At 42.6% G+C, this 26698-nt stretch overlaps 1 protein-coding gene across 1 annotated transcript in view; it reads left to right on the forward strand.

Moving 5' to 3' along the window:
• ARHGEF38 (Rho guanine nucleotide exchange factor 38) overlaps positions 1–26698 on the forward strand; it is a 112353-nt gene that overhangs the window by 52026 nt on the left and 33629 nt on the right. The window contains exons 4-5 of the mRNA XM_058549754.1: positions 13588–13735; positions 20603–20620. Coding sequence (XP_058405737.1) covers positions 13588–13735; positions 20603–20620 — 166 coding nt within the window. The remainder of the gene's footprint in view (positions 1–13587; positions 13736–20602; positions 20621–26698) is intronic.

Consider the following 26698-nt stretch of genomic DNA (forward strand, 5'->3'; position numbering starts at 1 on the left):
GTGATTAAATGTCCCCATTATGTACTGAATTTCCCCCAAATTCATATGTCAAAGACCTAACCCCCAGTGTGATGGTATTTAGAGATGGGGCCTTGGGAGGTTTCGGTTTAGATGAGGACAAGAGGGAGGTTCCCCCAGGATGGGATTACTGTCCATACAAGGAGAGGAAGAGAGACCAGAGCTCCCCCTCCCTCCCTCTCCACCACGTGAGGACACAAGAAGGTGGCCGTCTGCAAGCCGGAAAGGAATCCCACGCCAGGAACCAAATCTGCCAGCACTCTGATCTTAGACTTCTAGCCTTCAGAACTGTGCGAGTCTGTTGTTTAAGCCACCCAGTCTGTGGATTTTTGTTGTGGCAGCCCAAGCTGACTAATATAGTTTCCAATAAATCGTAAAAATATTTTCTAAAGGAAGGACTCTACTCATTAATCAGTTTAATGTGGATTCATTGGCCACTCATTCGTTAATTCACTCCATGAATAGTTATTAAACAGCAGCAAGTCCAAAGAATAAGGTGCTATGTGGCATTGTTGGGCATCAAAAGTTGAAAGAGATCATCAAACAGCTCCTCGAATTGAAGGTATTTGTGTAATGTGCCACCAGGGTATTTTCTACACCACTGCAGAACTTCAGAGGATAAAGAGAATATTCCTATAAGAGGAGTCAGAGAAGCATTCTCGAAGATGTTACTTTGGCTTAAAGGTTTGGGTCAGATTTCAACAAGTGGGGTCCAGGCTGGGAAGACCACGTGGAGGTAACAGCACAAACGAAAGCAGGGACAGCAAATGCCGAGGCCACATACACTTAGGAAACGGTGAGCGGTCGAGAGAAGCTGGAGTGAAGATTCATGGAGGGAGAAGTGAGAAATGGGTCTGTAAGTGTAGGACAGGGACAGACTGTGTCTGCAATTTACTCGGAAGGTAATGAGGAGCGCCATTAGGAGGTTTTCTTCAGGGGTGTGACGAGACACAAAGAAACCCGTGGTGGGTGTGAAGACAGTGCAGAGAACGGGAAAATGAGTCCTCGAGCTCAACAGCTGCTGTGAATAATACAGGCCTGTGGTAACAGGCGTCTGGGCTCAGGTGGACACCGTGAGCATAGAAAGTAGGTGAGATGCACGAGAAACGTGGAAGAAAGCATAAACAAGATTTGGGGGTTGGCTGCATGGGCTGGAGTCAAAGACAGTTCCAGGTTTAAGGAGACGTGTCCTGATGTGCCTGGAACACCTTGGTTTTAGCCGATTGTTCAAGCATTCAATCCAGCTTAGCATTTGTCCTGAATTCCTCCTTTTTGAAGGAGGATCGTTATTGTAGTTGCATTAGAAGAGCTTTGGGAAGACCTCCACATGGTTTCTCCCAGTGGAGTCTAAGAGGCAGGTGCAGGGACAGAGTTCTCACAGTCACACGTGGGAAAGTTTGAGAGACAGCCCATCGCCCCTTTCCCAAACTTTTCTAGTCTCAAGGAAACCCACGTCTTCCTTTGCCGGGCAGCATGCAGGGCACTGGAGGATAAGATGATGACGTTTGGACACAAGCAGCAGGCTACGACTAACTGCCCCCTGTTCTGGTGGTGGGGGGAGACGCAGTTGATGCTACAGATCCTGCCGTCCCCTGGGTGCAGCAGCTAGTGGTGTCATGGCCCCTCTGGGTGGCCCATGCCACGACCTGTGAGAGGCATGATGCCAGCAGGGTAATAGTCAGCGGGTTTAGTGGGACACGTAGGGGACTGAAGATCAGACGTCAGTGAACCGTGTGTGGGAGGTAGAGGCTGAGCAGTCCTGCTGCAGAGTGTCTGGATGCTGTTGCTGCAGTAGTGTGCTTATTTGTCTTAGGATATAAATCTGTAATTTTTTTTATTGTCGGCTATGCTTATTTTATTTTGCAATAAACCCTTTCAGAAGCAAGGGTTTAATGTATGCATGTTTATTAAAAATTAAGTGTTGATTTTCTGTTTCTCATGAAAGTTGATGATGAGCATGTAACACAGGAAACACCGTCCACATGGAGCCCCAAGGCCGTCACTGACCACAGACCATCAGACGACCAGTCTGCTGCAGAGGCAGCCACATCAAACGTCAGGCATCATTTTAAAAAGACTGAGCCCATTATTCTAAAACATACCTGGCATCTGGCATTTGCTGCCCACGCTTTCGTCCCTGCTGCTGCTTCCGCGTAGAACCTTCTTCCCAGCCTGGACCCCTGGTTGGAATTTGCCCCGTACCTTGAAGCCCAAGGGCAGGAGGTTTAACACACACAGCTGCAGAAGATGTGTTTACAGGTCAATCCACGCACATGACTTCACTTAGCTCAGAGGACAGTGACCCTAAATTAATTCCTCTCACCTTCAGTTCCCAGTCTCCTTGGGCGTGTGAGAAACACACAGCAATGGCTACTGATGAGTTGACACCATTAGCAGAAGAATTTGCAGACAGTTAAATTATGACAGTTGTATAACAGTGTGAGCAGACGAATTAAATAGAAAATCAGTTAATTCCAATAATGCTTCAAAAATGTTTAATTCAATTCACAGAATCAAAGAAAAGCTGTTGCAAGTTTATTGTGTCAAAGGTGAATTTTCTGACCTTACTGTAAATGCTACTGTAACCTCAAAAATTAAACTTGTGAATGCAAATGATAATATGAATACATATTTTGGTGGAGCACAGCATCATGGTAAAATAATGTTTTTGCTAAAGTAAGAAATCTGTGGAACAGAAATGTGCTTAAGATTGATTGAGGTGCATATGCAATGAAGCTATCATATCTAATAATTCTGAAGTGGTAACTGTAGTCAAAATTCATGTACAGTTTTAGATATCCAAAGTTAGACTGAACCGCATACAATATTTGGATGATATAGTTGATGTTAATTTAAAAAATAATCTTATGCATGACAGTACACACTTTCTTTGCTGCTAGTCACTAAAAAAAGCAGCTTTTTTAGAAATTGCATTTTGTTCAAAATCAGTTAGAACTCTTTAGTTAACGCATTCAACTAACAGAGGGAAAAAGTAACTTCAGCTTTTTAATCTTTACAATTGCAATTATTTAAAACAAAATTGCAAATGGGAAGACACTGAAATTTATCCTTACAAAAACAAGGAATTAGCTAAAAAAAAATTTAAATGAGAGTTTATATCATGTAAAAGATCTAATTTTGAAATTCTGTAATTATATTTTGGAAAACTTGACTAACATAAAGAAGCTTTTGATGGAGTTCCTATTTAATAGGAAAAAGTTATATCCTGTACCAAATTTTGCAATATCCATATTTAGAAAAATATTCAAAAATCATAAATAGAAGCAACTTATTTGGTGAGCTTTATTTTGCAAAAGAAAGAAAAGAATCTAAATGGAGTCAAAAAGACAGTACCCGTGATAACATTTCAGCTCAAATATATACACATTTCAATACTGAGAGACATATAATCAGAATTTTAATAGCTTCCATTTAGTAGAATTTTCTCTGAGCTTATTAGGTGCCTCTGTGCTTATAGGAGAGTATTTTCCTAATTAAAAATATCATGGTTTACATATTTTAGAAGCAAAATAAATAATGCTAGTATTGAATTTTAACCCATAGAATAAAATAAATACTGATACTGATAGAAATATATGAAGAAAAAGGAAAGTTCTTCCTTACAGTAGACTTCAATGAGTAAACATAGAAGGAAAGAGGAAAATAAAAAGTCACCATTAGGCAAACACTACAGTCATAATTGTCGCAGACAAAATCCATTGATCAATGCTAGAGTTAGTGGGTGAAAGTTTGAGGAGAAATATACTTTTCATAGTTTCAAGGTATCTCCTAAGTAATTGTTAACCTCAAAGAGAAGGATGGTAACGTTACAGTGAGAAACCAGCAGAGACCACCTTCTCCAAGTGATCAGAGTCAACAATACCAGGAAATAGCACATATCACATCCTGACCCCTGTGATACAATGCACACACACTGGGGGACACACATCATATCTGTCAATCATGAGGAAACAGGGGACATCAGCAGACAAACACAAATGGGGGACACTCGACAAAATAACTGATCAATACTCTCCTAAATGTCGAGGTCATTAGAGACAAGGTAAGACTGAGGAGCTGTAGTCCTTAGAGACTGCAAAAGACCGAGGGGGATGACAGCGCAAGTGGAGCCTGTCGAGTCCAGGACAGAAGAGCATTAGTGTTGAAATTCAGATAAGGTGCTTAGTTTAGTTAATAGTATTGAAGCAAACTTCATTTCCTTTGTCGGGGACAATTGTCCTGTGGTTATGTAAGATGTTAACACTGGGGAAGCTGAGTGAGGGACACTCGGAAACGATCAGTACTATTTTTGCAACTTTTCTATATGCATAAAATTAATTCAAAATAAAAATATGGTTTACAGAGAAAACTCAACTGAAGATGTTTACAATTTCAAGTTTACTAACCATAAACTGCAACTTTGAGGAAGATTACAGAAAAATTTACAATAACAAAAAAAACAGTAAGACCATATTTGAAAAAGAAAGAGTTGGAATCCTATTTTAATTTCCCCACCCTTTACATCTGGGATGCCCTTGTGACTTGCTTTGACCAGTAAAATGGGGCAAAACAACATTCTACAACAGCCTGGCGACATCGGCTCTCTGCTCAGGGAGAGAAGGCTCAGACCACCAGGCATTCCAGTCAACACACCTCAGCCTTGGACACGAGAGTGAGGCCCTCCTCGGCCAGCTGGCCTCTGCTACAGCCTGCAAACGTGAATAAACCACATCAACCGCACGTGGAGACAGGCCATCCCAGCTGAGATCTACTAGAACTGTCAACCCAGAGAACTGTGAGCAAACAGCGTGCTTTTAAGCCTTTGAGTTTGGGGGGGGAGTTTTTTTTCCTGCAGCAATACCTAACTAATACAGATTCACAGAGAAGAGATTAACTGATTCAACTCAGATGTTGAGCAAAAATTTGATTTGGAAGATGGCTTTTGAGCTTGGACTTGAAAGTATTAGAAGGTGGAGATTAGAGCAAAAGACTTTCTAAATGACAAACGGCATAGAGGCCGCAAGGCAGGAGAGGCTGGGAAGTCCTTATAGAGGACAGCAATCCACTTGCCTGGAAGAAAGCCCCCAAGGAGGCTCCATGACCTGTACACGGCAGCCGTGGATCGACACAGGGCTCACTGGCAATTGCCATCGCTAAACCTCCCATCTCACGTTTCAAAAGATAAACTGATTGTTGATGAGATTTCCAAAACCACGTTACCACAAAATGAAAAGCACAGGTGTCCCATTTCCCTGTCCTTAGATGGCACGCGTGAGAGTTGGTGATTCACAGCCCTAGTGCCGAGGGGGAAACTTTCCTGATACCTCGATAAACCAGGAGGAGAATTCGACTCAGTAATAACCTTGGGGTTCAGGTGAGGTTCAGGTCTAAGCACAGAGGCGTGTGTTCATAGATCTGAGAGTCTGGGGAGTTGTCTGGACCATCAAACCAAGATGGAAACTGGATTTTAAAATCTGACTTAAGCAGGCCATCTAGATGGGAAATGGGTTCTAAAGGCTTAGGGGTGGGAGTATGAGGTTTGGCTCCTGTTTCCGCTTAAACTGAAGATCACTCTGTAGCACTTTAAGAAAATGGTGAGCAAAGACAAAGCAAGTCAGATGGGAGTGTAGAGTTTAGGGACACACAAGGCTCCAACATCAAACTGACTTAGGGTTATATCCCCGCTCATCCAGGACTAGATGTGCGATCTTAGGCCAGTTACGAAACCTCGTTTCTCATTTGGAAACCTGAGGGAATAAACCTGCACCACAAAGTGTTTGTGAAGATTAGATAACATCATGTGTAAATAATGATAGCCCAGTGCCTATCCTTAATAAATATCCAATACATGGTGTTACTAACGTGTGATTATTCTGAGAATATTAAATTTACCCATCTATTTACAAAGCTTGATTTCTTATGTATGTAACAAATGAATAAAAGGTGAATTTTTTTCAGAGGTCCTGATCATGTGTTTCAAACAAACCAGGTTCGAGGATATGCGTGGTTTCTAGGTGCTCCCAATATCTATGCATCTTGATGATTTGTTTATCTAATAAGGTGACATGTTTTCTTCTATGAAGGGTGATTTAACGTATCAAGTATCCTTTCCACATGTGATAGAATGAACAGTGATTGCAGGAGCCACTTTCTAGAGACAGCCCTCAGTGGACCGTTTGCCCTGGTATTCGCGCTGCCGTAGTCTAGTCCCACACTGCCTCTGGACTGGCCCCGAGACTCGCTAACTAACACAAGGCAGTGGAAGTGACACCTACCAGCGAGGGGCGGAAGCCTTAAGAAGGGCTGGCCATTTCTACTTTTGTGATGTGGGGAGATGCCATTTAAGAAGTCCAGCAACCCTGCTGGAAACATCACGTGGAGAGAGACTAGACTGGACGCTACGAAGAATGAGGAAGTGGCCCGGCTGTCCCAGATCCCAGCTGAGGACAGCCCTCCCGCTGTCCCTGCCGAGGCACCAGACCTGTGACAGAGCTATCTTGGACCGTCCAGCCAGTTAAGCCCTCACGTGACTGCAGACATCAAGGGGAGCAGAAGAACCACACAGCTGATCCCAACCAACCCACAGAATCGGAAGAGAAAATCAAAATGCTTGTCGTTTTAAGGCACTCAGTTTTAGGGTGGTTTGTTACATAGCAATTGATAACCAAACAAGCCTTGTGTCCTCTGCTCTGCATTTGCAACAACGTTGGAATATTGCAAACTATTCAGACAAGACTGAGTTATGAAGACATTGGAGTCTCCTTTCTGTGCTTGCCTCGTGCACATGGTGCTGAGAACCAGAGCTGGAGGAAGCAGGTGGTACAGGAAGTGCAGCGTCTCCTGTGCCTCTTCCTGAGGGAGAGTCATCCTCGGAGACAAAGACAACTTAGGGCTCTCTGTTCTCTGCGGGTGAAGTGGGTGACGATTGTTGCTCCCTGGCAGCCCTTCGTTCTCCTAAAGCCGTGTCTCTTGTGTGTCCCAGAAGGGGGACTCTGTGCCTTTGGCAGTGATTCTGTGTGAAGAGCATTAGTCACCGACAGTTCACCTCCTGATGCCATGTGGGAGACGCCACAGGTAGCTCAGCTGAATCATTGCTCTGGTATCATTCTTGTCACACCGTGTGTGTGTGTGTGCATGTCTGTATGTTTTACTCAGGTCACAGACAGCCTTGACCCCGTGAATTCTGGCCAGCGGGCAGGTGGGAAGAGCCCAGGCCTGCACACCAGCCTGTGTGAGGCCGGGAAGGGGAGATGCAGAGGCAGCAGCTGGTAGTTAAGGGCGTTTCCTTCCAGATGTTGGCAGCAACAGGAAAGCTGTCAGTTTCACAGAATATGACAGAAAGAAAGGGATTTTTCTGGGTCAAGTATAAATAAATCCACACAAGAAAGGAAAAGTCAGCAGGAAGCAGTCCCCAGGATACAACACGGTTGGACCTCCAGTCTCCTGAGTGAGATCAAGATGGGTGGCAGGGCTAGTAGGACTTATTCTTGTAATCAAGATAAACCCAGGGTGGCTTAGTAACAAGCCCTGCAGCTCTGTTCTCCGAGGAGACTGTCGAGTTCTAGGAAGCTGCGCTAATGGAGCTGGCTGGTGGAGGTCAGTAGCTTCACTGAGCAGTTGGATTTGAACGGACCTGTGAAAAGTCAAATATTGCACAGAACATACACGGAAATAAAGTCCTAAGTGCTACGCATGCCAGAGTCCTGTGAGCCCCTGAACACTTTCCCAACAGCCAGGGAGAGAACATGAGCAGCATGGGCTAGTGAGAAGAAAGGAAGAAAACGTGTCCATGGTCTGGCATTTGGCTGGCTAATCTGCTGCCCTGTTTAGTCCTAGCAGCTGGGCCCTCGACCAAGCAGGATAAGGAGACGGTGGGGAGCTCCGTGGAGCTCCTGGGTGACAGCTGCCAGCAAAGCTCTTTCATTTGAGAGTGGCACATTTCCTCAGTTGTGAGTGTCACTCCAGGAAGTAACAGCCAGCAGCTCAGATTATCTCACCCAGGTCTCAGACCTCCTTTCCAAGGAGTTGGTCACATCCACCCTCCGTCCTCGGAGCATCCCACCCCCTTCTGTGTTATCTCAGTACCCTGTCTTGACAAAGAAGTTTTACTTAGAACCACAGAACTTTCTTTTGGGATATATCTTAGACCATAATTCACACTTAAGATTTCAACTAAAATTCTCTTTTAACATCATTGTAGTTGGTTTTTAGAGCTGAATTTATTACATATTTTTCCTTGCTAATACAAATAACTTTCTACTTTAAACTCTTTGACTTAGTCAGTTTGGGCTGCCTTAACAAATTGCCGCAGACTGAGTGGCTTGAGCAACAGACATTTATTTCTCACAGTTCTGGAGGCTGGAAATCCCAGATCAAGATGCCTCGTTCCTGGTGAAAACCCTCTTCCTGATTTGCAGACAGCCGCCTTCTCACTGTGTCCTCACCTGGTGGAGAGAAAGCTCTGGTCTCTTCCTCTTCTTATAAGGTCACTAATCCCATCATGGGGGCCCCACCCTCATGTGCTCATCTAAACCTAATCACCTCCCAAAGGCCCCACCTCCTAATACCATCACAATGGGGGTTAGGGCTTCAACACATGGATTTTAGGAGGAAATAAAACATTCTTCTGTAACATTCTTCATAAGTAACAGTTCACATAATATTTTCATAGAATTTTTGAATAAAATTTTACCGATAGTAAAGAGGGAGCCTTCAACTAGTCATGATTTCTCCCAAAATATTTTCCTACGAAAAAAGAGAAAAGCATAGTGTGTTGATTAGAATCAAGTTCAGCTGGGAGAAAGAGAAAACAAAACAAAACATTACTAGCTTAAATAAGATAGATGCTTATCTCTCTTGCATAAAAGTCCAAAGGCGTGTATCCTAGAGATCTTTGGCAGCTCTGCTCCGCAAGTCCTCTGGGATACAGGCTTCTTCCCGCTCACAGCCCCATTCACCCTTATCTTCATGGACAAGGTGGCATCTCCAGGGAGCAGGGTGGAGCAAAAGATGGAGAAGAAGGGGTGAAGGGCGAGCTAGCTGCCTCTTAAAGGAAGTGCTTGGATATTGTCACAGGATACCTACTTACATCCCATTGGTGGACTTTAATTACATGGCCACACCTTTTGCAAAGGAGGCTGGGAAATGTAGTTTTTATTTGGGGCATATTGCTGTAGAAAAAGGGGGGACTGATATTGGGGGACAAAGGCAGCTCTGCACCCACAAACTTATTCAACCTCCTTGCAGTCTTTCTCACTGCTTTGTCCTTGGCTCTGCTGACACCAATCCTAGTTTCTGCTCTTCTCTCTGGCTGTGTCTTCTCAAGCTTTTCTGTGGACTCTTCTTCTAGGCTCCTTTCAGCGTTAGCATCCCCAGCGTTTGGTCCTCAAGCCCTCTTCTCTTCTCACTCTGCGGACTTTCTTGCATGACCATATCAAACTCACGACTTCTACTACTCAAGTTTCACATATCTACATGTCTTTCCCAGATCTTTTTTCTCTGAATCCCAGACTCATACATCCAATTGCATAAAGGACTTCTCCAGTTGAATATACTCTGGGGAAATCAAACTCAGTACAGTTAAATTAAACTAGTCATCTTTCAATCTAAACTCTCTCCTTATCTTGTCATCATCTATCCACATGCTTCCTGAAACCAGAATCCTGGGACTTGCCTGGAATTATCCTCATCCTCCCTCCCACATGTGCACTGTCCATTTCCTTCTCTCTTCTCCATCCTCCTCACTTTTGCTTTAGTGATTATGGCCAACATCTGATGCACGTCTGCACATGGCAGCTACTGACAGAAGTACATTATGTGGTTTAGCTCATTATTGATTTCCTGTGTTATTACAGAAGCTTTCAATTGGCTTCTCTTTTCCAGTCTCACTAACTCCTCCCCCAAATTCCATCTTTCAAACGACTACCCACCGGAGTTATCTTTCTAAAACACTGTCTAATCATGTCAGTCTGCTGCTTAAAATCCATCAGGGCTTCTCCATCACCTTCAGGCTAAAGTTCCAACTCCTTAATGATACACCAGGTCCTTCATGATCTGGACCCGCCTACCAATATGACCTCTTCCGAGCCCCGCCATCCTGGACCACTTGCAGTTTCTGCACAGACATGACTCCCTCAAGTGTGTCTGTGCTTCTTCACTCACTCACAGCTCTGATTTCAAAGGCAAGCTGTTATGGAAATAGCTCAGAGATCCTCAAGAGCAGAACAGCTGGCCCTCTGTGTTTTACTGCTCTGTTATCAGACTTTTCACATAGTGTGGTAAATGAGAGTTTACTCTTCTCCCTCCCTTCCTGGCCTTTATGAGCTCCTTGAGGGAAGTGTTGGTTCTTTGTATCTGCAGTACTTACCAAGGTTCTCAGTGCATAACAGTCACTCATTAAATTGTTGCCAAATAAAAATGAAGTAAAGAGTAGAACTACTTCATTATCTTTTATGCCATATTCCTAATCAAGGCTGAGGACACAGAGATCTCTTGAATATCATTGGTTTTACCCTGGTTTACTTACTGGCAGGGGAAATTCATCTTAGAATGGGATCCAGATAACACAGAGGCCACATCATTTGGTGTGGCTCATCTTGCGGATGGACATGAGAGTCTAGAAGTAAAGACGAGGCGGGCAAGAAGAGGAACACGAACACCTGCGTATTTACATTAGTGGAGGGAGCAATTTGCAACACAGGAGGAATGGTTCCAGGACATGAAATATGTTCAATATTTGGGGGATTTGTTTTTAGAGAAGATAACTAAGGAAAAAAGGGTGCATTTTCTTCCTCCTCTTCATGGTGATTGCTTTTTGGGGAAGCCAGTGCAGACATTCTTGGGTTGTAGAATTTTTAGAAAGAAGCACAGGCTAGTTATATTTATTTTATAGGATTCCGGTGCTTTTGTTACAGGCAGCCAGAAGTGGAATTACCTTCACCAGTCTTGGCTCAGTCCCTTCTCCACTTCCAATCCTCCCTTCACGCCCACACACATTAAACGGAGCAGGTGACCTTCACCACTAAAGAAGTGCAGACAAGAGTCATGTTACCGTGGAAACAGAATCACTTTTTGCTGCAAGACACACGGCTTCATCTGCACTATTATAAAGCAAAATACATTGGTGGATCTGGAAGGGAATCAAACATTCTGCCCGCCAGTGTCGCACTTGGCCTTTGGGTGAATAAATGATTTTCAATTAGAGGGCTTAAATATCTTTTAACTTTAATAATTATTATTAGAGCCCCAACAGAATTTTACTTGCAATAGAGTAAAAAATCCGACTCTGCTGTTAAGGAAAGAGCTATAAATTCTTTCAAACCAGACCACTCCTATTAAAGAAAATACGTGGGAATTTACCAGTAATGGTTTCATTGTGGGTAAAATAAATGTCTGTGTCCTCTGCCTTTTGACTTTCTGACTTGATCCTGTTGTGGTTCACAAGGTCATCTCCACCTCTCTCTTCTCTGTCTCTACTCCAGGCTGCCTCGCAGTGAACATGCGCATTTACAGTTGCATCTAGTGTGGCTGTGTGTGTTCACACCCTCTTTCCCTGCTTGCTGGGGAGCGTCTCCTAAGCCTGCTGCTCACTCCCTCTTCTGGGCTGATGTCCAGCAAGGTGAAGCCCTCACTGCGTCCGCTGCCCGCTCTGTCACCAGGAGGCTCTCCTTGTCTAATGCCCTAGGTTTAGTCACCACCCTATTTCATTTTCTCTTCTTGTAACTACTCTCCTTCTTACTTCTTGTGCTGCTGTCTTGAGGAACCAATCTACAAGACCTACACTGGTGGGAGGACCAATTCAGTGAAACCCCAGGGACAAAACCAGAACCCCTCATCCCTTCAGTTCCAAAGATGCTCAGTCACTGAGTTTCCTGACAAGTCCAAAAAAAGCACCATTAACACACAAACAACCAACACACACAGACACACGCAGAGTCTAACTACAATCACAGGGAAATCCGATTTAATGAAAGGGAAAAAGAAGTCTTTTACTGGCTGGATAAAAGTCAGAAAAGAATGTCATACTATGAAAGTACTAGTGTTTTATTCTGGAGATGGTAGACCCACATCAAGAGACAGTGCCATCTATTGAAGAACTCATCCGTGCTGGGCATTTTTTATGTCCACATCCTATTTAATTCTCAAAAGCATCTTGAGAGCAACTATTATTTCCATTTTACAAATGACAGAATCGAGACTCAAAGTATTTTTTTAAAAAATCCTTCCCAAAGCCATCACACAAGCCCTAAACGACAGTGATTTCTGGTTCTGAGTTCGGTGTCCTTTCCAACAGCATCACTCTCTACAGCGTCCAGCAAAGCTCCATGTGTGGAGGGCCAAAACCTACAGAAAAATGAGGAGAACGTGGCCTCTGATCCCGGCTCTGCCACCTCCTGACGGGACTTGGGGAAGATCAGTAATTTCTTTCAGACTCAGATTTGTCCGCCCTTATTTAATAGGGATAAATAACCTGTTTTCTCCTCCTATGCATGCGGAGTCAATGTGTGCAAACTGTGTTGGAGGTACAGGGCGCGTCGACTCTGTAGGAGGACGGCTGACCCTTGTTACTGTGATAGTCCCAGGTTCATGGTCCATGTCACTCCCAGCCAGCTCAGTCCCAGATGATTATCCATCCCCAAGGTGCAATATTTTTGAGAGCAGACCTGCTGCGTATTTCTTCTGTGTCTCCCACATCATCTTAACACCGTGCTGGGGTGGGTGGATGCTTCATATACATTTTTAAGTAATGGAGTGGGCAATTAAACTATTGTCCAATATCTACTTGAGCAATCAGTTATAGACCCAATATCATCATAATATCAAAAAGGATTCCCTAAATGCCTGGACACAATTAGCCCAAGTTGCTTCATGAAGAGACAGTCATAACCCTGGTTCATAGTATTATCCAATGGATTTTTAACAGGAATAATGGCCAATTTTTTCCATTATCACATGTAAGGAAATATTTTATTCCCCTAAACGCCATTGCTTGCCTTTCAGAGAAACTCGGGCAATGTCAGAGGAATAAGTAGTGGAAAATAATCTACCTAGGACCTGACAGTTCACTCTCCACACCTCTAACAATTAACAAAGACCACTCCATGTGCGCGTTTGCTGTGTACGTTCTGTCCTCTGAACTTTACACACAGTGCCTCTATAATTCTGATAATGTCCCTGTGAGACTGGATCTGTCGTTGTCCCCATTTTATAGGCGAGGAGCAGATTCAGAGAGTAAAGACAACCCATCTATGTCTGTAGCACAGCCTGATCCAAACCCCACAGACAGATGCCAAAGGCTGCCCTTGGCCAGCCAAGAGCATCAAGTCCCCTCTGAGGAAACCAGCCATCTCTGCTCAGAAACTCCCCCTTTGTTTGTGAAAGAAAAGAAGGGTGGGAAGAGACAGGGAGGGAGGGAGGAGAGGTCACTTAACGTCTCCCACCTTCCTGCAGAGCGCAGGGTAAAGGGGGCCCCCAACCTTTAACACAAGTCAACACTGTCGAATAACAAATGCGTGAAGTGCTGGTGCAGTCTGACCTGACAGCGTGTCGCCCTTGTCTCACGTTTATCAGGAGAGGTGTTCCTGCAGATTAAAGGGCCGCTGGAGGACGTTTATAAAGTCTACTGCTATCACCACGACGAAGCGCACAGCGTCCTGGAGTCCTACGAGAAGGACGAGGAGCTGAAGCGACACCTGAGCCTCTGCACCCACTCGCTAAAGTAAGGCCTTTCCAGCGATGAGTCCCCTGCCCCCCAGTCGCCTGCAGGGAGCCTTCTAATGGGGTGTAGACGAAGGTCCCACATAAACCCTGTGTTGGGGAGGCTTCCTGGGGGGGCCTAGCTCCTGTTCTATTTATGAAAAGCCAACAGGACAGAAGCCTGACTGACTTTTTTTCCTGTGAAGATGACTAAAAATAACATAGGAGTAGATTTGGGGCTCTGTAGAGATAGAAAAATGCAATATCAAAAAATGAAATTTGGAAGAAAAGCCCCTCCTGAAAGCTGTTGGTACTTGTGCTCCCACACAAGCCAAGGAGCATGTGAGACAGTGTGTGGCACGGTGACCACAGAGCACAGGGAACAGTGAAGTTAGTGGAACATCCCACGATTCTGCACGGCCTTCAGTCCTCGCTCCCCCCAGCCTCCCTGTGGGGAGGAGGGGAGAACGGCGGAGACCAGGGAGGCCCGTGAACGTCAGCTTCAGGAAAACTAGTCGTGCCTTCCTTCCTCATCCTAAATCGTTTGTGGGAGACGCTACATAATATACTTTTTTTTTTATCTGGAAGAAATATCTTTCACTAAAAATCTGAAAAGCAGAAGCAAGCACGAACAAGATAAAAACACTTGCTAGTCCGTGTATTAACTCCTGGCTAAACCATGCATTAATAACTGCAGTTTGCATTTTTTCTGGTCTTATTTATAGCATAAATATGGACACGAGTTTGGGTTGATTCTTTTAAATGGAATTGGTATCTTACGGTTTATATGGTTTTCTCTTACATGAAGCTTAAAGCCAAAATTTCTGCCCTACTCCACGTCTTACCAGCGGTTCTGTTGTCTTTCACTTCTAAGGATTATCCATTGTCAAATGGTCTTGATTAGGCCAAGAACTGACCAAACAGAGACAGCTGTGGTGTATAAATCAATGCACACCCCCAGCCTGACCCTCTAGCACACCCCCTTATAGACTTTATTGTAATGGGGCAAAAATAGGGATCTCAGATGGTACAAGAGGCTGGTAGCTGGACTACAGTGAGGTCAGGAGACTAACTGAGACCACTCTGGAGAAAGCCTCTCCAGGCTAGAACTGGACTGAAAGTGAGTTTAAACTGGGCCAGAAGAATTTTTTAAATTAACTTTATTGCCCTCTACTGGTCCGTAAGTTACTGCAGTTCTTTGACCATTTTTCATGCTGTGGAAAAGGATATATTCAAACACTCCATCTCAAGCATTTATTTAGTGCTTGTGCTGCACCAAGCATAGTTCTGGGTGCTGAAAATAGAAAAATAGGTAAGACTTGGACCCTGCCCGCAAGGAGCTCAATCTGAGCAGGTGACTCCAAGGTAACACGTGACGAGTGGCTCCAGTTCGTTATTTCTCTGCTATTTGCAAGTTAGGTCAATGTCAGTAAATTAATTCAGAGAAACCTGACAGTCTGAAGTTGTATCCATTTTAGCACATTCATATATTAGGAGCAACATCTTCTAAACATACAGATATGTTTTTCATAGGGAGAAATAACGGTGTTATCCTGGGTGTGAATGAACACCTTTCCCACCTTAAACTAGTGGCAAGATCTGATCCAATAAATGTCCATCTGGAGCCATTGTCCTTCAGGTTCTGGAAATAAAGGAGAGAAGTCTCACAGCCGGTGAACAGGTGGCGCCCTGGGCCGTCCCTCCAACCGCGGCCCCAGGAATGGAGGTGCTGCAGGGAGGAGGCGGCTGACTGACCCCGGCAGGTGCTCCTGACTGCTGACCAGAGTGGAGCTGCCTGTTCAGACGGGAGTGACCCCTAAGAGAAAGAAATCGACCCTGCCAGAATGTTCCACGGGGCAGTGTGGCTCAGTATCATACCCCTTAGAAAGCACCTAAAGGCAGAGGTAATCTTGAAACTTCATGAAGTCCCAGTTACTGAAATTACTTTCAGACCCAATGGCTTGTTTGAGATTTTTTGGAAAGCCTCGAGTCACTGCCCTGGTGATGTACCAAATCTTGTATACTCAGCACCATTCTCATTTTAGGGAATAATTTCAGACACTGGAAGGTGCTCAGGTTTAGAAAGCACAAAATCCAAAGGAAATCCTATTGGCAGAACTATCCCTTAAGGGAAGGAAAATCAAAATGAAACAGCTTAAGTTAGAACTATTTTCCCCAAAGTTGCCTTTCCATGAGAATAAAGTTAAAGATGAATTGCACCTGAAAGCTGAGAGCAGTAGAATTATTGGCATTACTGCAATACTGACCTCAATCGCGCTAAGCTTTAAATTCTGAGAAACAGGTTTTCAAACAGGTTTATAGGCCAGAGAGAGTCTGGAACACCCCAAGGGCTTGGTTTCTCTCGCCAGGTAATCAGTCTAGGGAAATCACAGCTATTGCCGTGGCTCTGCCTTTTCCTTGTGGCTGAATACCAGAGCCCAGGTGCACAGAGGCCAATTCCTAATGAATCTGAGGTATGGCCTCCATTTTCTCCTGTGCAAGGGGATGTTGGAACAACTGGGTCTGAAGCAGCCTCCACGAGAGAGGCGGCTTCACGCCTCAGAAGGTAAAGCAGACTTTAAAGCAGCTCAGGTTGCATATTAACCAAAATCAAAACATGTTTATTGAGGGCCTAGTAAATATTTATTGAGTGCTAGAGAATGTTGGAAATATTTTTTAAATATATGTATTAAGCATAGTTCTTGCCTCCTAGGAATACATCTTCTAGTTGGGTAGATAAACAAAAGCATCTGGAAAGTTTAAGAACAATCCAAGAGTTCATTTAAATAACACAAACGAAGCTGTCATGGCAAAGTTCAAGATTAATTTCCAAAAGGATGGGGAGAGATTTCCTGGTTCTGTAACAGAATTGAGCTCATAACCTTTGGCTATTTTTTGAAGCCGATTATCTTTCAAAAGAGAAAGATAATATTAATCTTTCAAAAGAGAAAATAATACTTGTACCGAGACAGTCATTTTGAGTCCCTTCAGAAGGTGAGGGCAGTATTTCTTGGTGTGTGAGTTCCCCTGTGTCAGGTCCACCAGGAATGTGGATTACAAGTTCGGATTCCTATGCTTTGCTCCAGACTTAAAAAAACCAGCATTGCTGGGGTCATGTCCAGGAATCTGCACTTTAACAAACACCCTCGGGTGGCTGTGGACACACACGCACTCGAGTTGAGGACTGCTTCAGAAGGAGAGATCACGCTCACAGGCCCACTCGCTGCTCCCCCTGAAGCACTGAAGCGGGCTTTCTTCATGACAGATACGGTCCAAGCAGTCATGTCAGGGTTTGGGGACCTTAAGAAAGAAGAGACTAAAACTGTCTAGAAGCACAATATCACATCTGCATCTGTAGCCTGCAAATTGGAAATCTGCAAGTTTTTATTTATCCAACAAGGAGTGTTTCCAGAGTTGCATTGTGACCCTCTAAGATCACATGAAATACTGTATTAACACTGTCTCTAAATTTATGGAAGTTGTTTGCTAAAGATCTAGTTACTTAGCCTCTTTGGGGTGATTCAATGTTCCTGATCTGTATGAGGAAAGTGAAAATACAATAGCTATAAGGTAAGTGTGGCTATAATAAGAACAGCCTGTCTGCTGCCCCCTTTTTCTGTTTTTCTGGTTATAAATGTCACCAAATCCAGGCTGCCTTTCCGAGGCCCTCGAGATCTGTTCATTCTGTGATAGAAAAAGAATGAAGGGGCTTCTCCAAGTTTTTTGGTAGCTGTAAGACGCATTTCTAGCTTCACGTCCAGTTGTTATAAATTTATCTACTTTTTTTTCCTCCTAGCCATGGCCACCATCCTCAGGAGGAAACTTCTAACTTCTAGTCATCCGCTGGCTGCTCATATTACTGCTACAGCGTCTCCATTCAGGGAGGAAGCTAAAGGCTCCTGCAATGCAGAATCTAAAAGAATAGATTTCAATTTGTTCACCACAATTTATATTTATTAATATTATTCTAATGGAGTGTCCAAGTAAAAAATTAAAATCAAGTTTGGAAATTCATTCAGTTCCTTGTTATGCAGCATCACGTTTGAACAAAGACCATAATCCTCAAGGAAGAGCCACATAAAAATTTCTGTTAATTGTGAGTCAAATTATAAAGAGCCCACAAGGGTAGGAGTGTGATGGTGGATGTATCAAGTTGCTTTATCCCATAAAGGGGCAAATGGACACAATTTAACTTCCTCCTTCCTGAATAGTCCTCAGCTAGGGTTAACTTCTGCAAAATTCTAGCCTAAAAGGGAAAATTTTAAAATGATGAGCAAATACAAAGTAGACGTTACCATGTGGAGCCACTGTGCCACTTCTCCACCAGGTTTCCCTGCTGGAGAATCTCTCAGGTTCCTTTCATAAAATGTTATAGTTATGTTAAACATAGTGTTTAAGTTATGTTATAATATGTATTTAGGTTTTATTTCATTGAATTAAGTGAAATAGAAAGAGAAAAATTTCCCCATGTCTTCTCTAGGAGTTAAAAGAAAATCTTTTCTTTCAACTTCAATGTGTTTTGGTTCCAAAATGATCACAGTGTTCCCTTGTTTGTTTCCATAGAACACTGCATTTTTATTTTTATTCAACTTCTCCCCCAAATTTTCTGATCCATAATCCACAGAGCATACTGGGAAAATGAAATTTCTCATTAGAAGGGGATGGAAAATGGGGAAAGAATGTGAACTTAAAGGACGTGAATGGAAGGAAATATTGGGCAGTGGCAGTGGTGGTGCCATTTCTTTCACTGAAGTAAAAGAGTCTTCAAACAGCAGTTAGGAATTGCCTAAAATTGTAGCAGCTGCTGATTTTTTAAAAATTATAATTCTCTGTTTGATTCCCAACTAGGAAGTCTTGGATTCAGCAGAACACAGTTATTTTAGTGTTTCTAGGAATCCATTCATATAACCTATCTGAAGAGTGAGGGAATATTGCTTTATACATATGTTTATCATTGTTTTCCACATGTATAGAGCACTGGGAGTAATTTTTAAAAACTTAAGTCCATTAAAATTTATGAAATTAAGCATAGGCATTTATCATTGAATTTTTTCTCAATCATTGAACATGAAAAGACCATCTACTATTATGGGATAGTGCCACAAAATTTTTTAATGTTGAAAACATTCATTGTATTCCGAAAGATTGGAAACCAGAGGTCAAGGTGATCAGGTTATTCACACAGGTTATTACCTTATTTCTTTATAGCCACGTGAGGTTTTTAGAGAAAAACGTCCATGTCCTTTATTCCTGAAATTTAATTTGAATGATTTCCACATTTTTATTGCTAATTAATTAATTTGGCAAATATGCTTTGCGCTCCTACCGTGTGCCAGTCATTTTGCAGCCACTGGGCTACAGCAGAGAACAAGCAAGCGTGAATCCTCGCCCTCGTCAGGATGAGGGGGCAGAGAGGTAGACAATGAACTGAATAGGTATGCAGTATATTAGAAAGTGACCAAGTGTCATGGAGGGAAATAGGGCAGGGAATGAGGATCAAGAGAACAGGGAGAGGCAGGGTACAATACAGTTGGTCAGGGAAGGCTTCCCTGGGATGGACAGCTGAGCAGAGACCTGAAGGAGGTGAGGAGTGAGCCATGAAGATGCCTAGAGGAGGAGTCGTGAGGCAGAACAGCAAAAGAAAGACCCCCAAGCAGGATCCTGGTGTGGCTTTCATAAGAGTAGGAAGCTGTGTGGACCTTAAGACAAGGGGAGAAGAGGAGGAAGAGGAAGTGGGAGGAGAGGAGGAGGAGAAGGTAGGAGGATAGGAGGAGGAAGTGGGAGGAGGAGAGGAGGAGGTGGAGGAGGGGAGGAGGAGAGGGGAGGAGGGGGTGGAGGAGAGGAAGAGGTGGGAGGAGGGGAGGAGGAGGTGGAGGAGGGGAGGAGGAGGGGGAGAGGTGGAGGGGAGGGGGAGAGGGGAGGAGGGGGTGGAGGAGGGGAGGAGAGGAGGAGGAGGTGGGAGAAGAGGAGAAGGAGGTAGAGGAGACGAGGTGGAGGAGGGGACAAGGAGGTGGAGGAGGGGAGGAGGAGGTGGAGGAGGGGAGGAGGAGGAGGGAGAGAGGTGGAGGAGGAGGAGGAGGAGGTGGAGGAGAGGAGGAGGAGGAGGGGAAGAGGTGGAGGAGGAGGAGGAGGGGTAGAGGTGGAGGAGGGGAGGAGGAGGTGGAGGAGAGGAGGAGAGGAGGAGGAGGGGGAGAGGTGGAGGAGGGGAGGAGGAGAGGGGAGTAGGGGGTGGAGGAGGGGAGGAGAGGAGGAGGAGGTGGGAGGAGAGGAGGAGGAGGTGGGAGGAGAGGAGGAGGAGGTGGGAGGAGAGGAGGAGGAGGTGGAGGAGAGGAGGAGGAGGTGGGAGGAGAAGCTGATGGGAGGACTTCAGTTTTACTTGAGCAAAATGGAAGCCACAGAAGCTAGCGCAGCCTGGTGGAGGTTTTTGTGTGAATTGTCTCATAGGATCAGTGAATCATTTAGAATCTCACAGCACTGCGCATATACACAGATATTACAGAGCAGCAGGCAGCATTTCTGCAAGTCAATTATATTTTCCTTTGTAATCTTGTAATCTCAGGCTCTCCTATTACCATGTTTAATATTCCTTTTTTCATAATGTAAACAAAAATTGACATTTAAGTCCAATTTCCAATGGTCACAATTTGCTAACTATAATCTGAATCAACATTTTTAACCTTATATCAAGTGTGAAACATAAAGGGTGCATACATACTAATATAAAATTTTAGGGACATGATTTTAAAATAACGAGAGCAATGCTATAAAACATTCATGAAAATGACATTACTTTATTTTATGCAATAAAATTTTTCAAGTTTTATAATTTGCATGTTATCTCAAATATGTGGATTTACATGAATGTACTTTTTTTTCCCCTCTCTTACAGGAAAATATACATGCAAGAGTAAGTACTTTTGTTTTAATAATAGAAATCAAATGTAAAAGTCATGGAGAAAAGCAGTTGTATATTTTTGTGCAAATCAGAATTTTTAGTTTTTACAATTATGTTTATTGCTTTTAATAAATGTTAAGATTTCATAGACATTTACCCTAGACATTATTGGTATATTTATTTCCAATTTGTCTGAGATGATCTTGCATATTAAATTATTATCGTATGTACTTTACAAAACTTTTTAGAAGAATCCTGGTGTATAACTGACTTCAATCACAAGTTTGCCAGGAACTCTTCAGGAACTGCTCATCACACATGTTTAAGAATCTTAATGCGTCCAAAAACACTTCTTCCTAAGAACAACATTACTCTTAAAAAATCTCAGATTAATACCAAAATGTTTTTCAAGATTCCATAGATTAATGTACAAAAGATTCCTTATGCATTATAGTAAAATATTGCGTTTCTTCTCATTTGGAGTCTTATATGACTTACAGAGAAAAAATCATACACACATATATAGCATGGAAATGAAATATTAAGATGAAATAGTGGATTACGAGGACAATATAGAAATTATCATAAAAACAGCACACACATACACACACCTTGGAAGATGTCCATATTTATAGAAGAGAAGCACGTCTAGCTGGCTGTTACTGAGGAGGTGATATCAGCTGAAACACAAACTCAAATGTACCAGGACTGAAGAAAGCACAGGCTTGGCTTAGCGTGGTCAGCAACTCTCCAGGGTCCTGAGTTCCTAGTCTGTGTGTGTGTGTGTCTGCTTTGTGTGTGTGTGTGTGTGTGTGTGTACTCTAAACTCCTAAAACTTTACATCAAGAAATACATTTACAAAATAAAAATTACATTAATTTAAGCTGTAAATACCTGTGGTTCATGCTTTGGTGCAGGGCAACCATGAGGAGAGAATTCCAGAAGTGAGGTGGGAGAAGCAGGCACATACAGGGACCCCCGGAGACCAAGGCTTTGCACCCCAGCTAAGCGAAGAAGGCAGCTTCTGACACACCAAACGAGCACCCAGCTCTCTCACTTTATGTCTTTTCTTTCAAAAGGAAAAAAAATATCTTATAGTACAAACGCATATGAGTAGCCTTGTTCAGTGAGTTCCCAATTCTGAGATGTTTGAACTTGAAGAGGTGCATGATAGAAGGGCCTCCTGGCTTCCCTTCGCCAAAGTTGATGGGGTCGTGGGGGGCTGCTGCTCTATAAAGCCTGCGTCCCGGCTCTGCGCCCGGGGCTGGGGATCCACCAGGCTGGGTGCTCAGAGACGCACTCTCCACGCTACAGATTCTGCTTAGGTTTCTTTCCCTAAAGCTTAGGTCTTTTTTTTTTTTTTTTTAAGGAAGATCAGCCCTGAGCTAACATCCATGCCAATCCTCCTCTTTTTGCTGAGGAAGACTGGCCCTGAGCTAACATCTATTGCCAATCCTCCTCCTTTTCATATTTTTCCCCCTTTTTCTCCCCAAAGCCCCAGTAGACAGTTGCATGTCGTAGTTGCACATCCTTCTAGTTGCTGTATGTGGGATGCCGCCTCAGCATGGCAGGAGAAGCTGTGCACCGGTGTGCGCCCGGGATCCGAACCCCGGCTCTGCCAGTAGCGGAGTGCGTGCACTTAACCACTAAGCCACGGCCGGCCCTAAAGCTTAGGTCTTGGTAACCAAAAGACCACTAGAGAGAGAGCCAGAGACTGAGGAGGCGAGACAGTCCTCTAACCCAGGTAGCACGCACGGGCCCCTCAGACGGAACGCTTTCCACGAGCAGTGTTGTGCCGAAATCCTTGCCTAGGAGATTGCAGTAGCATTTGCAGGCCCCCGCTGCGGGAGTGCGCGGCCGTGTGCGCCCGCTGTGCCACCGTCAGGACCTGAAACGGGGAGCGCGCACAGCCTGCGGCTGGATGAGCATCAGCGCCACGTGCGCGAGGGACTTTCCTCCTGTTCTCTCTCCGGTCAGAGGCCGCCCGCTGCTGTGTAAGGGTAACAGGGCCGTGTCGATGCTGGGGGCCAGGAGGGCTGCAGCCGAGAGCGCATTTACGAGGTGTGGGTTTTTAGATGGCTTTTAAAAAGTTCCTTACTTATGGAAACAGAAATTGCCTGTTGTTGTTGTTTACAATCTACATTTTTGAAAATACAGAGAAATGCAAAGATATTTATACCTTCTAAAATGTTTTACTTTGAATTACGTCTAATCTTATGCGAACAGCAAAGACAAGATTAAAGTGACCAGAATCATAGAATGCCCCACCAAAGAGTCCCCAAAAAGGCATCTGATATGAGTCCCATGTTCTAAAGCAAGAAAAACATACCTATTCCAAATTTACTGTCTCCAGAAATGCAGTGTTTATCTTCACGTTTCTACACTTCCCTATATGTGGCATCTGTCTGACCAGCTAGTCCCACCTTTGGATCTCAGGGTTTCTATTAATCTCAAAATGTTCTAAGTTATTTTCTCTTTCCTGAAGCTTTGTATCGTTAAACTTATTGAAGAAACAGTGCAAAATATAAACTATCAGAATGAGGATGGTAAAGACTGTCGGTAGTCACGTTCCAGATCAGACTATTGTAAGACCATGAGTCCCTCCACACACGCACATGCTGCCTGAAATAGGACCACTGTTTATTTCCTATGTGTCAGCTTGCTATCTCATTCATCAATACATCGTGGACATCTTTCTCTGTCAGTAAATATAAATCCCCATCACTTTATGACTGCATAATACTCAATCTGATGTATATACCATAAGTGAGTTTACCAACCTCGAAGATACTTGAATTGTGTCTGTCTTGTAAAGATTGATGCAATGCATTCATTCTTGTACATTATTTTTGTACAATAATTTGATTATTTTCTTAGGATGAATTTCTAAAAGTGGAATTGCTAGATCAAAGGGCTTTTGATACGTATTGCCAGGAAATTTAAGAAAAGTTGAACTAATTTACATTCCTAAAACCCGTATATGAGTTGTCCATTTATCCACTTCTTGCCAACATTAGATACAATTAATATTTGTATCTTTACAACTTGTGCAATGTAATAGGCCAAAAATAGTATTGTATTGTTTTAATTTTCATTCAATGATCTTGAGCATTTTCATGTATGTTTAACCATTTGCATTTCACCCCAATGAATTATCTTTTTTATTGATCTTTTTTATTGAGATGTTCATCTCTTTCTCATAGATTAATAACAGCTCTTTAATTAGCAGGTGTATTGACCCTTTTTCTGTCTTACATGCCATAAATAATTTTTACAGTTTATCATTCGACTTTTAACATAGTTTATGGCTGCTTCTGTTTTTGTTTTTATCTGTACAGTTTTACAGAGCTAAATTTTTTAATAGATTTATCATTTTTTTCTACTGTGGTTTTTGGATTTTGTATGTTGCTTAGAAACTCCAAGATTGTTTTTAAAGTGTAATCCCATGTTTTCTTCAAGTTCTTGTATAGTTTCATTTTTAACATTTAAACCTCTGATCTATCTAAAAATTATTTTGGTGTAAAGAGTGATGCAGAAATCCATTTTTATTATTTTTTCTATATGGCTACCTAATTATCACAACACCTGATATCGAATAACCCATTTTTTCCACTGAGTAGGAATGTCATATTTACCACATTTACTTAATTTCCATACATACTTGTATTTATTTCTTGATTTCCTGTTTTGTGCTACTCCTCTCTCTGTTTATGTACCCACACCCAACTGCTTCCATTTTTGCATGTTTATAATATATTTTAATATCAGGTATAACTAATCCCAGCTCACTACTCTTTCTTTTCAGAATTTTCTTGAATATTTTTGCCTGTTTCCTTTTTTTAAAACTTTCTCTTTTTGTTAAAATTATATGTACTCATGATCTAAAGAGCAAAATAGGTCTACAAGATTTGTTAAGAAAAACAGTAGTTCCCTCTTCTCCTGCCTACTCCTAAATGCTTCTTACCAGAACACAAGCATTTTCACATCTTTTAGTTGACTACTTTGGTATTTATCCTCATGACTCTAAACATGCTTGGTTTTTCTTTTTTAGGTATTATTTATTGACTTCCCCTTGTGAAAGACAAGAATAAATCTCTATTCCCCACCCCATCTCCACTACACACACACACACACACACACACACACACACACACACACCCTTCCCATTTCTCCACTCTCCCTCTGTAGTTACATTGTAATTTGGATTAGAGCAATAATCAGTGTTTGAATTATTATATGAGAAAATTTCTTTTTAGAGCTAAACTTTGTAATAACCTGATTACTTGTTTTTCTGAGAGTTAAGTATTGCCTTTTTTTTCCCCTTTTCTTAATTTTCTTTGTATTAGTCATTAATACCAGACTCATGACCAGTTGATTAAGTCATCTCTCAAGACAACCAGATCTATTCCGTATACCATCAATTTCATCTCCTTAAAAAAGCCTCTCCCAGAGCCTTCTGGCCTGTGGAGTGTGGACTGGTGACACTCCTGTCCATCATCCTGGAGCTCCTCTTTGCCTCTTTCCTGTTCCTGGTAGAGTACATCCTTCAGTAGTTTCCTCTCTTCATCAAAGAATGCATGGAAGTAAAATCCTAAGAATTTTTATATCCAAAATATCTTTATTTTACCTTCACACTTGGTTTATAGTTTGATTGGGTATAGAATTCTAAGTTGAAAACTATTCATCTTCATAATTTAAAGGTCGTTCTTCCTTGTTTTCTAGCTTTTAGTGTTGCTGCAAGAAAGCTGAAGCTTTTTCTGATCCCTAGTCATTTGTTGGTACCTGTTTGTGTGTTTCTCTGAAGGACTGTAGGATCTTCTCTTTGTCCCCAGTAGTCAGAAGTTTCATGAATTCGGAGGTGTGAATCCATTTCATCCATTGTGCTGGGTGCTCAGCAAGTTCTTTCAATATGTAACTCACTCTTTTCTTGAATTATTCCATTGATGATTTCTTCCCTATATGTGCTCTGTTCTCTTGCAGGGACACTTATTATTTAGGTATTGGGCCTGCTAGACCAGCCCTCTAATTTTCTTCTATTTTCTATCCCTCTGTATTTTTGCTCTTCTCTCTGGAATGTTCCTAAACATTTTCTCCAACACTAGTGTGTTTGCATTTCTGCTGTTATCCTTTTAAATCCCAAGAGCTGTTTCTTAGTCCTGTAAATGATCTGTCTTATTTGTACAGCATTCTGAGAATTAGGTTGTTTCTTAAACAGGTTTTCAACTAGTCCTTCTTGTTCTATCCCCACCTCCCTCTCTCCCCACTGCCATAGATTCTCAGGGATGCCAATTAATGAAACTTTGGAGGAATAATTAAATTATTGCCTCTCCATATTACTGATTCTCTCTGGTCTGCTATATCAATTACCATTCATTCACCTCCTTTACATCTTCTAAAATTTGTTAATAGTTCTGTATTTATTTTCACAGCTATTTTTTATTTATGGCAAATGTTATTTGTTTACTGTTTGTGTAGCATTATACAGTTTCCTCTAAAATTGACTTAAGGTGTCTTAGAGGAGAATAAATTGAAAAAATTCAATAATAGTATAGATGGTTTGTGGCTACTATAAAATAAATATTAAATTTAGGATACTTGTGGTCATAAAATAGAGGAAAATCAATAGTTACTCGATTATTTTTCCTTTGTCTCGTGTTCTTCCTCCAATTGAGAAATATAGATACACCACAGTGCTGAACATCTGACTTTTTCTGTTGTCCACCACAGTTTTTACCTCGTTTAAATGTCATTTTTGTTTTCATTGTGCAACTGTTCTCTTGTGTTTGATGTGAAGCTCTTTATAGCAAAACCGGATGCGGCTAAAACAAAGCCAGCTGTGTTCACTTGACTTTGTAAAGTCCGAGTAATAATTTGTAATGAGGTTAGTGTAGCTACTTATGGTAGTAAATACTTGCCAAAGATTCAGGATCAGACAGAGAAAGATGACACAGAATTGCAAATTCATAACTACCTTAGTGTTCAGCCCAATGTGCATGGGGAGTTGTTACACATTTGGTTACCTTCTGTGGGGGAGGCCTGTGATAACTGGCTGCTCTGCTGAGCTGGGTTACATTACACACAGGACTCCTC

The sequence above is a fragment of the Diceros bicornis genome, chromosome 11 (assembly GCF_020826845.1).
Source record: "Diceros bicornis minor isolate mBicDic1 chromosome 11, mDicBic1.mat.cur, whole genome shotgun sequence".
In the NCBI taxonomy this organism is placed as follows: Eukaryota; Metazoa; Chordata; class Mammalia; order Perissodactyla; family Rhinocerotidae; genus Diceros; species Diceros bicornis.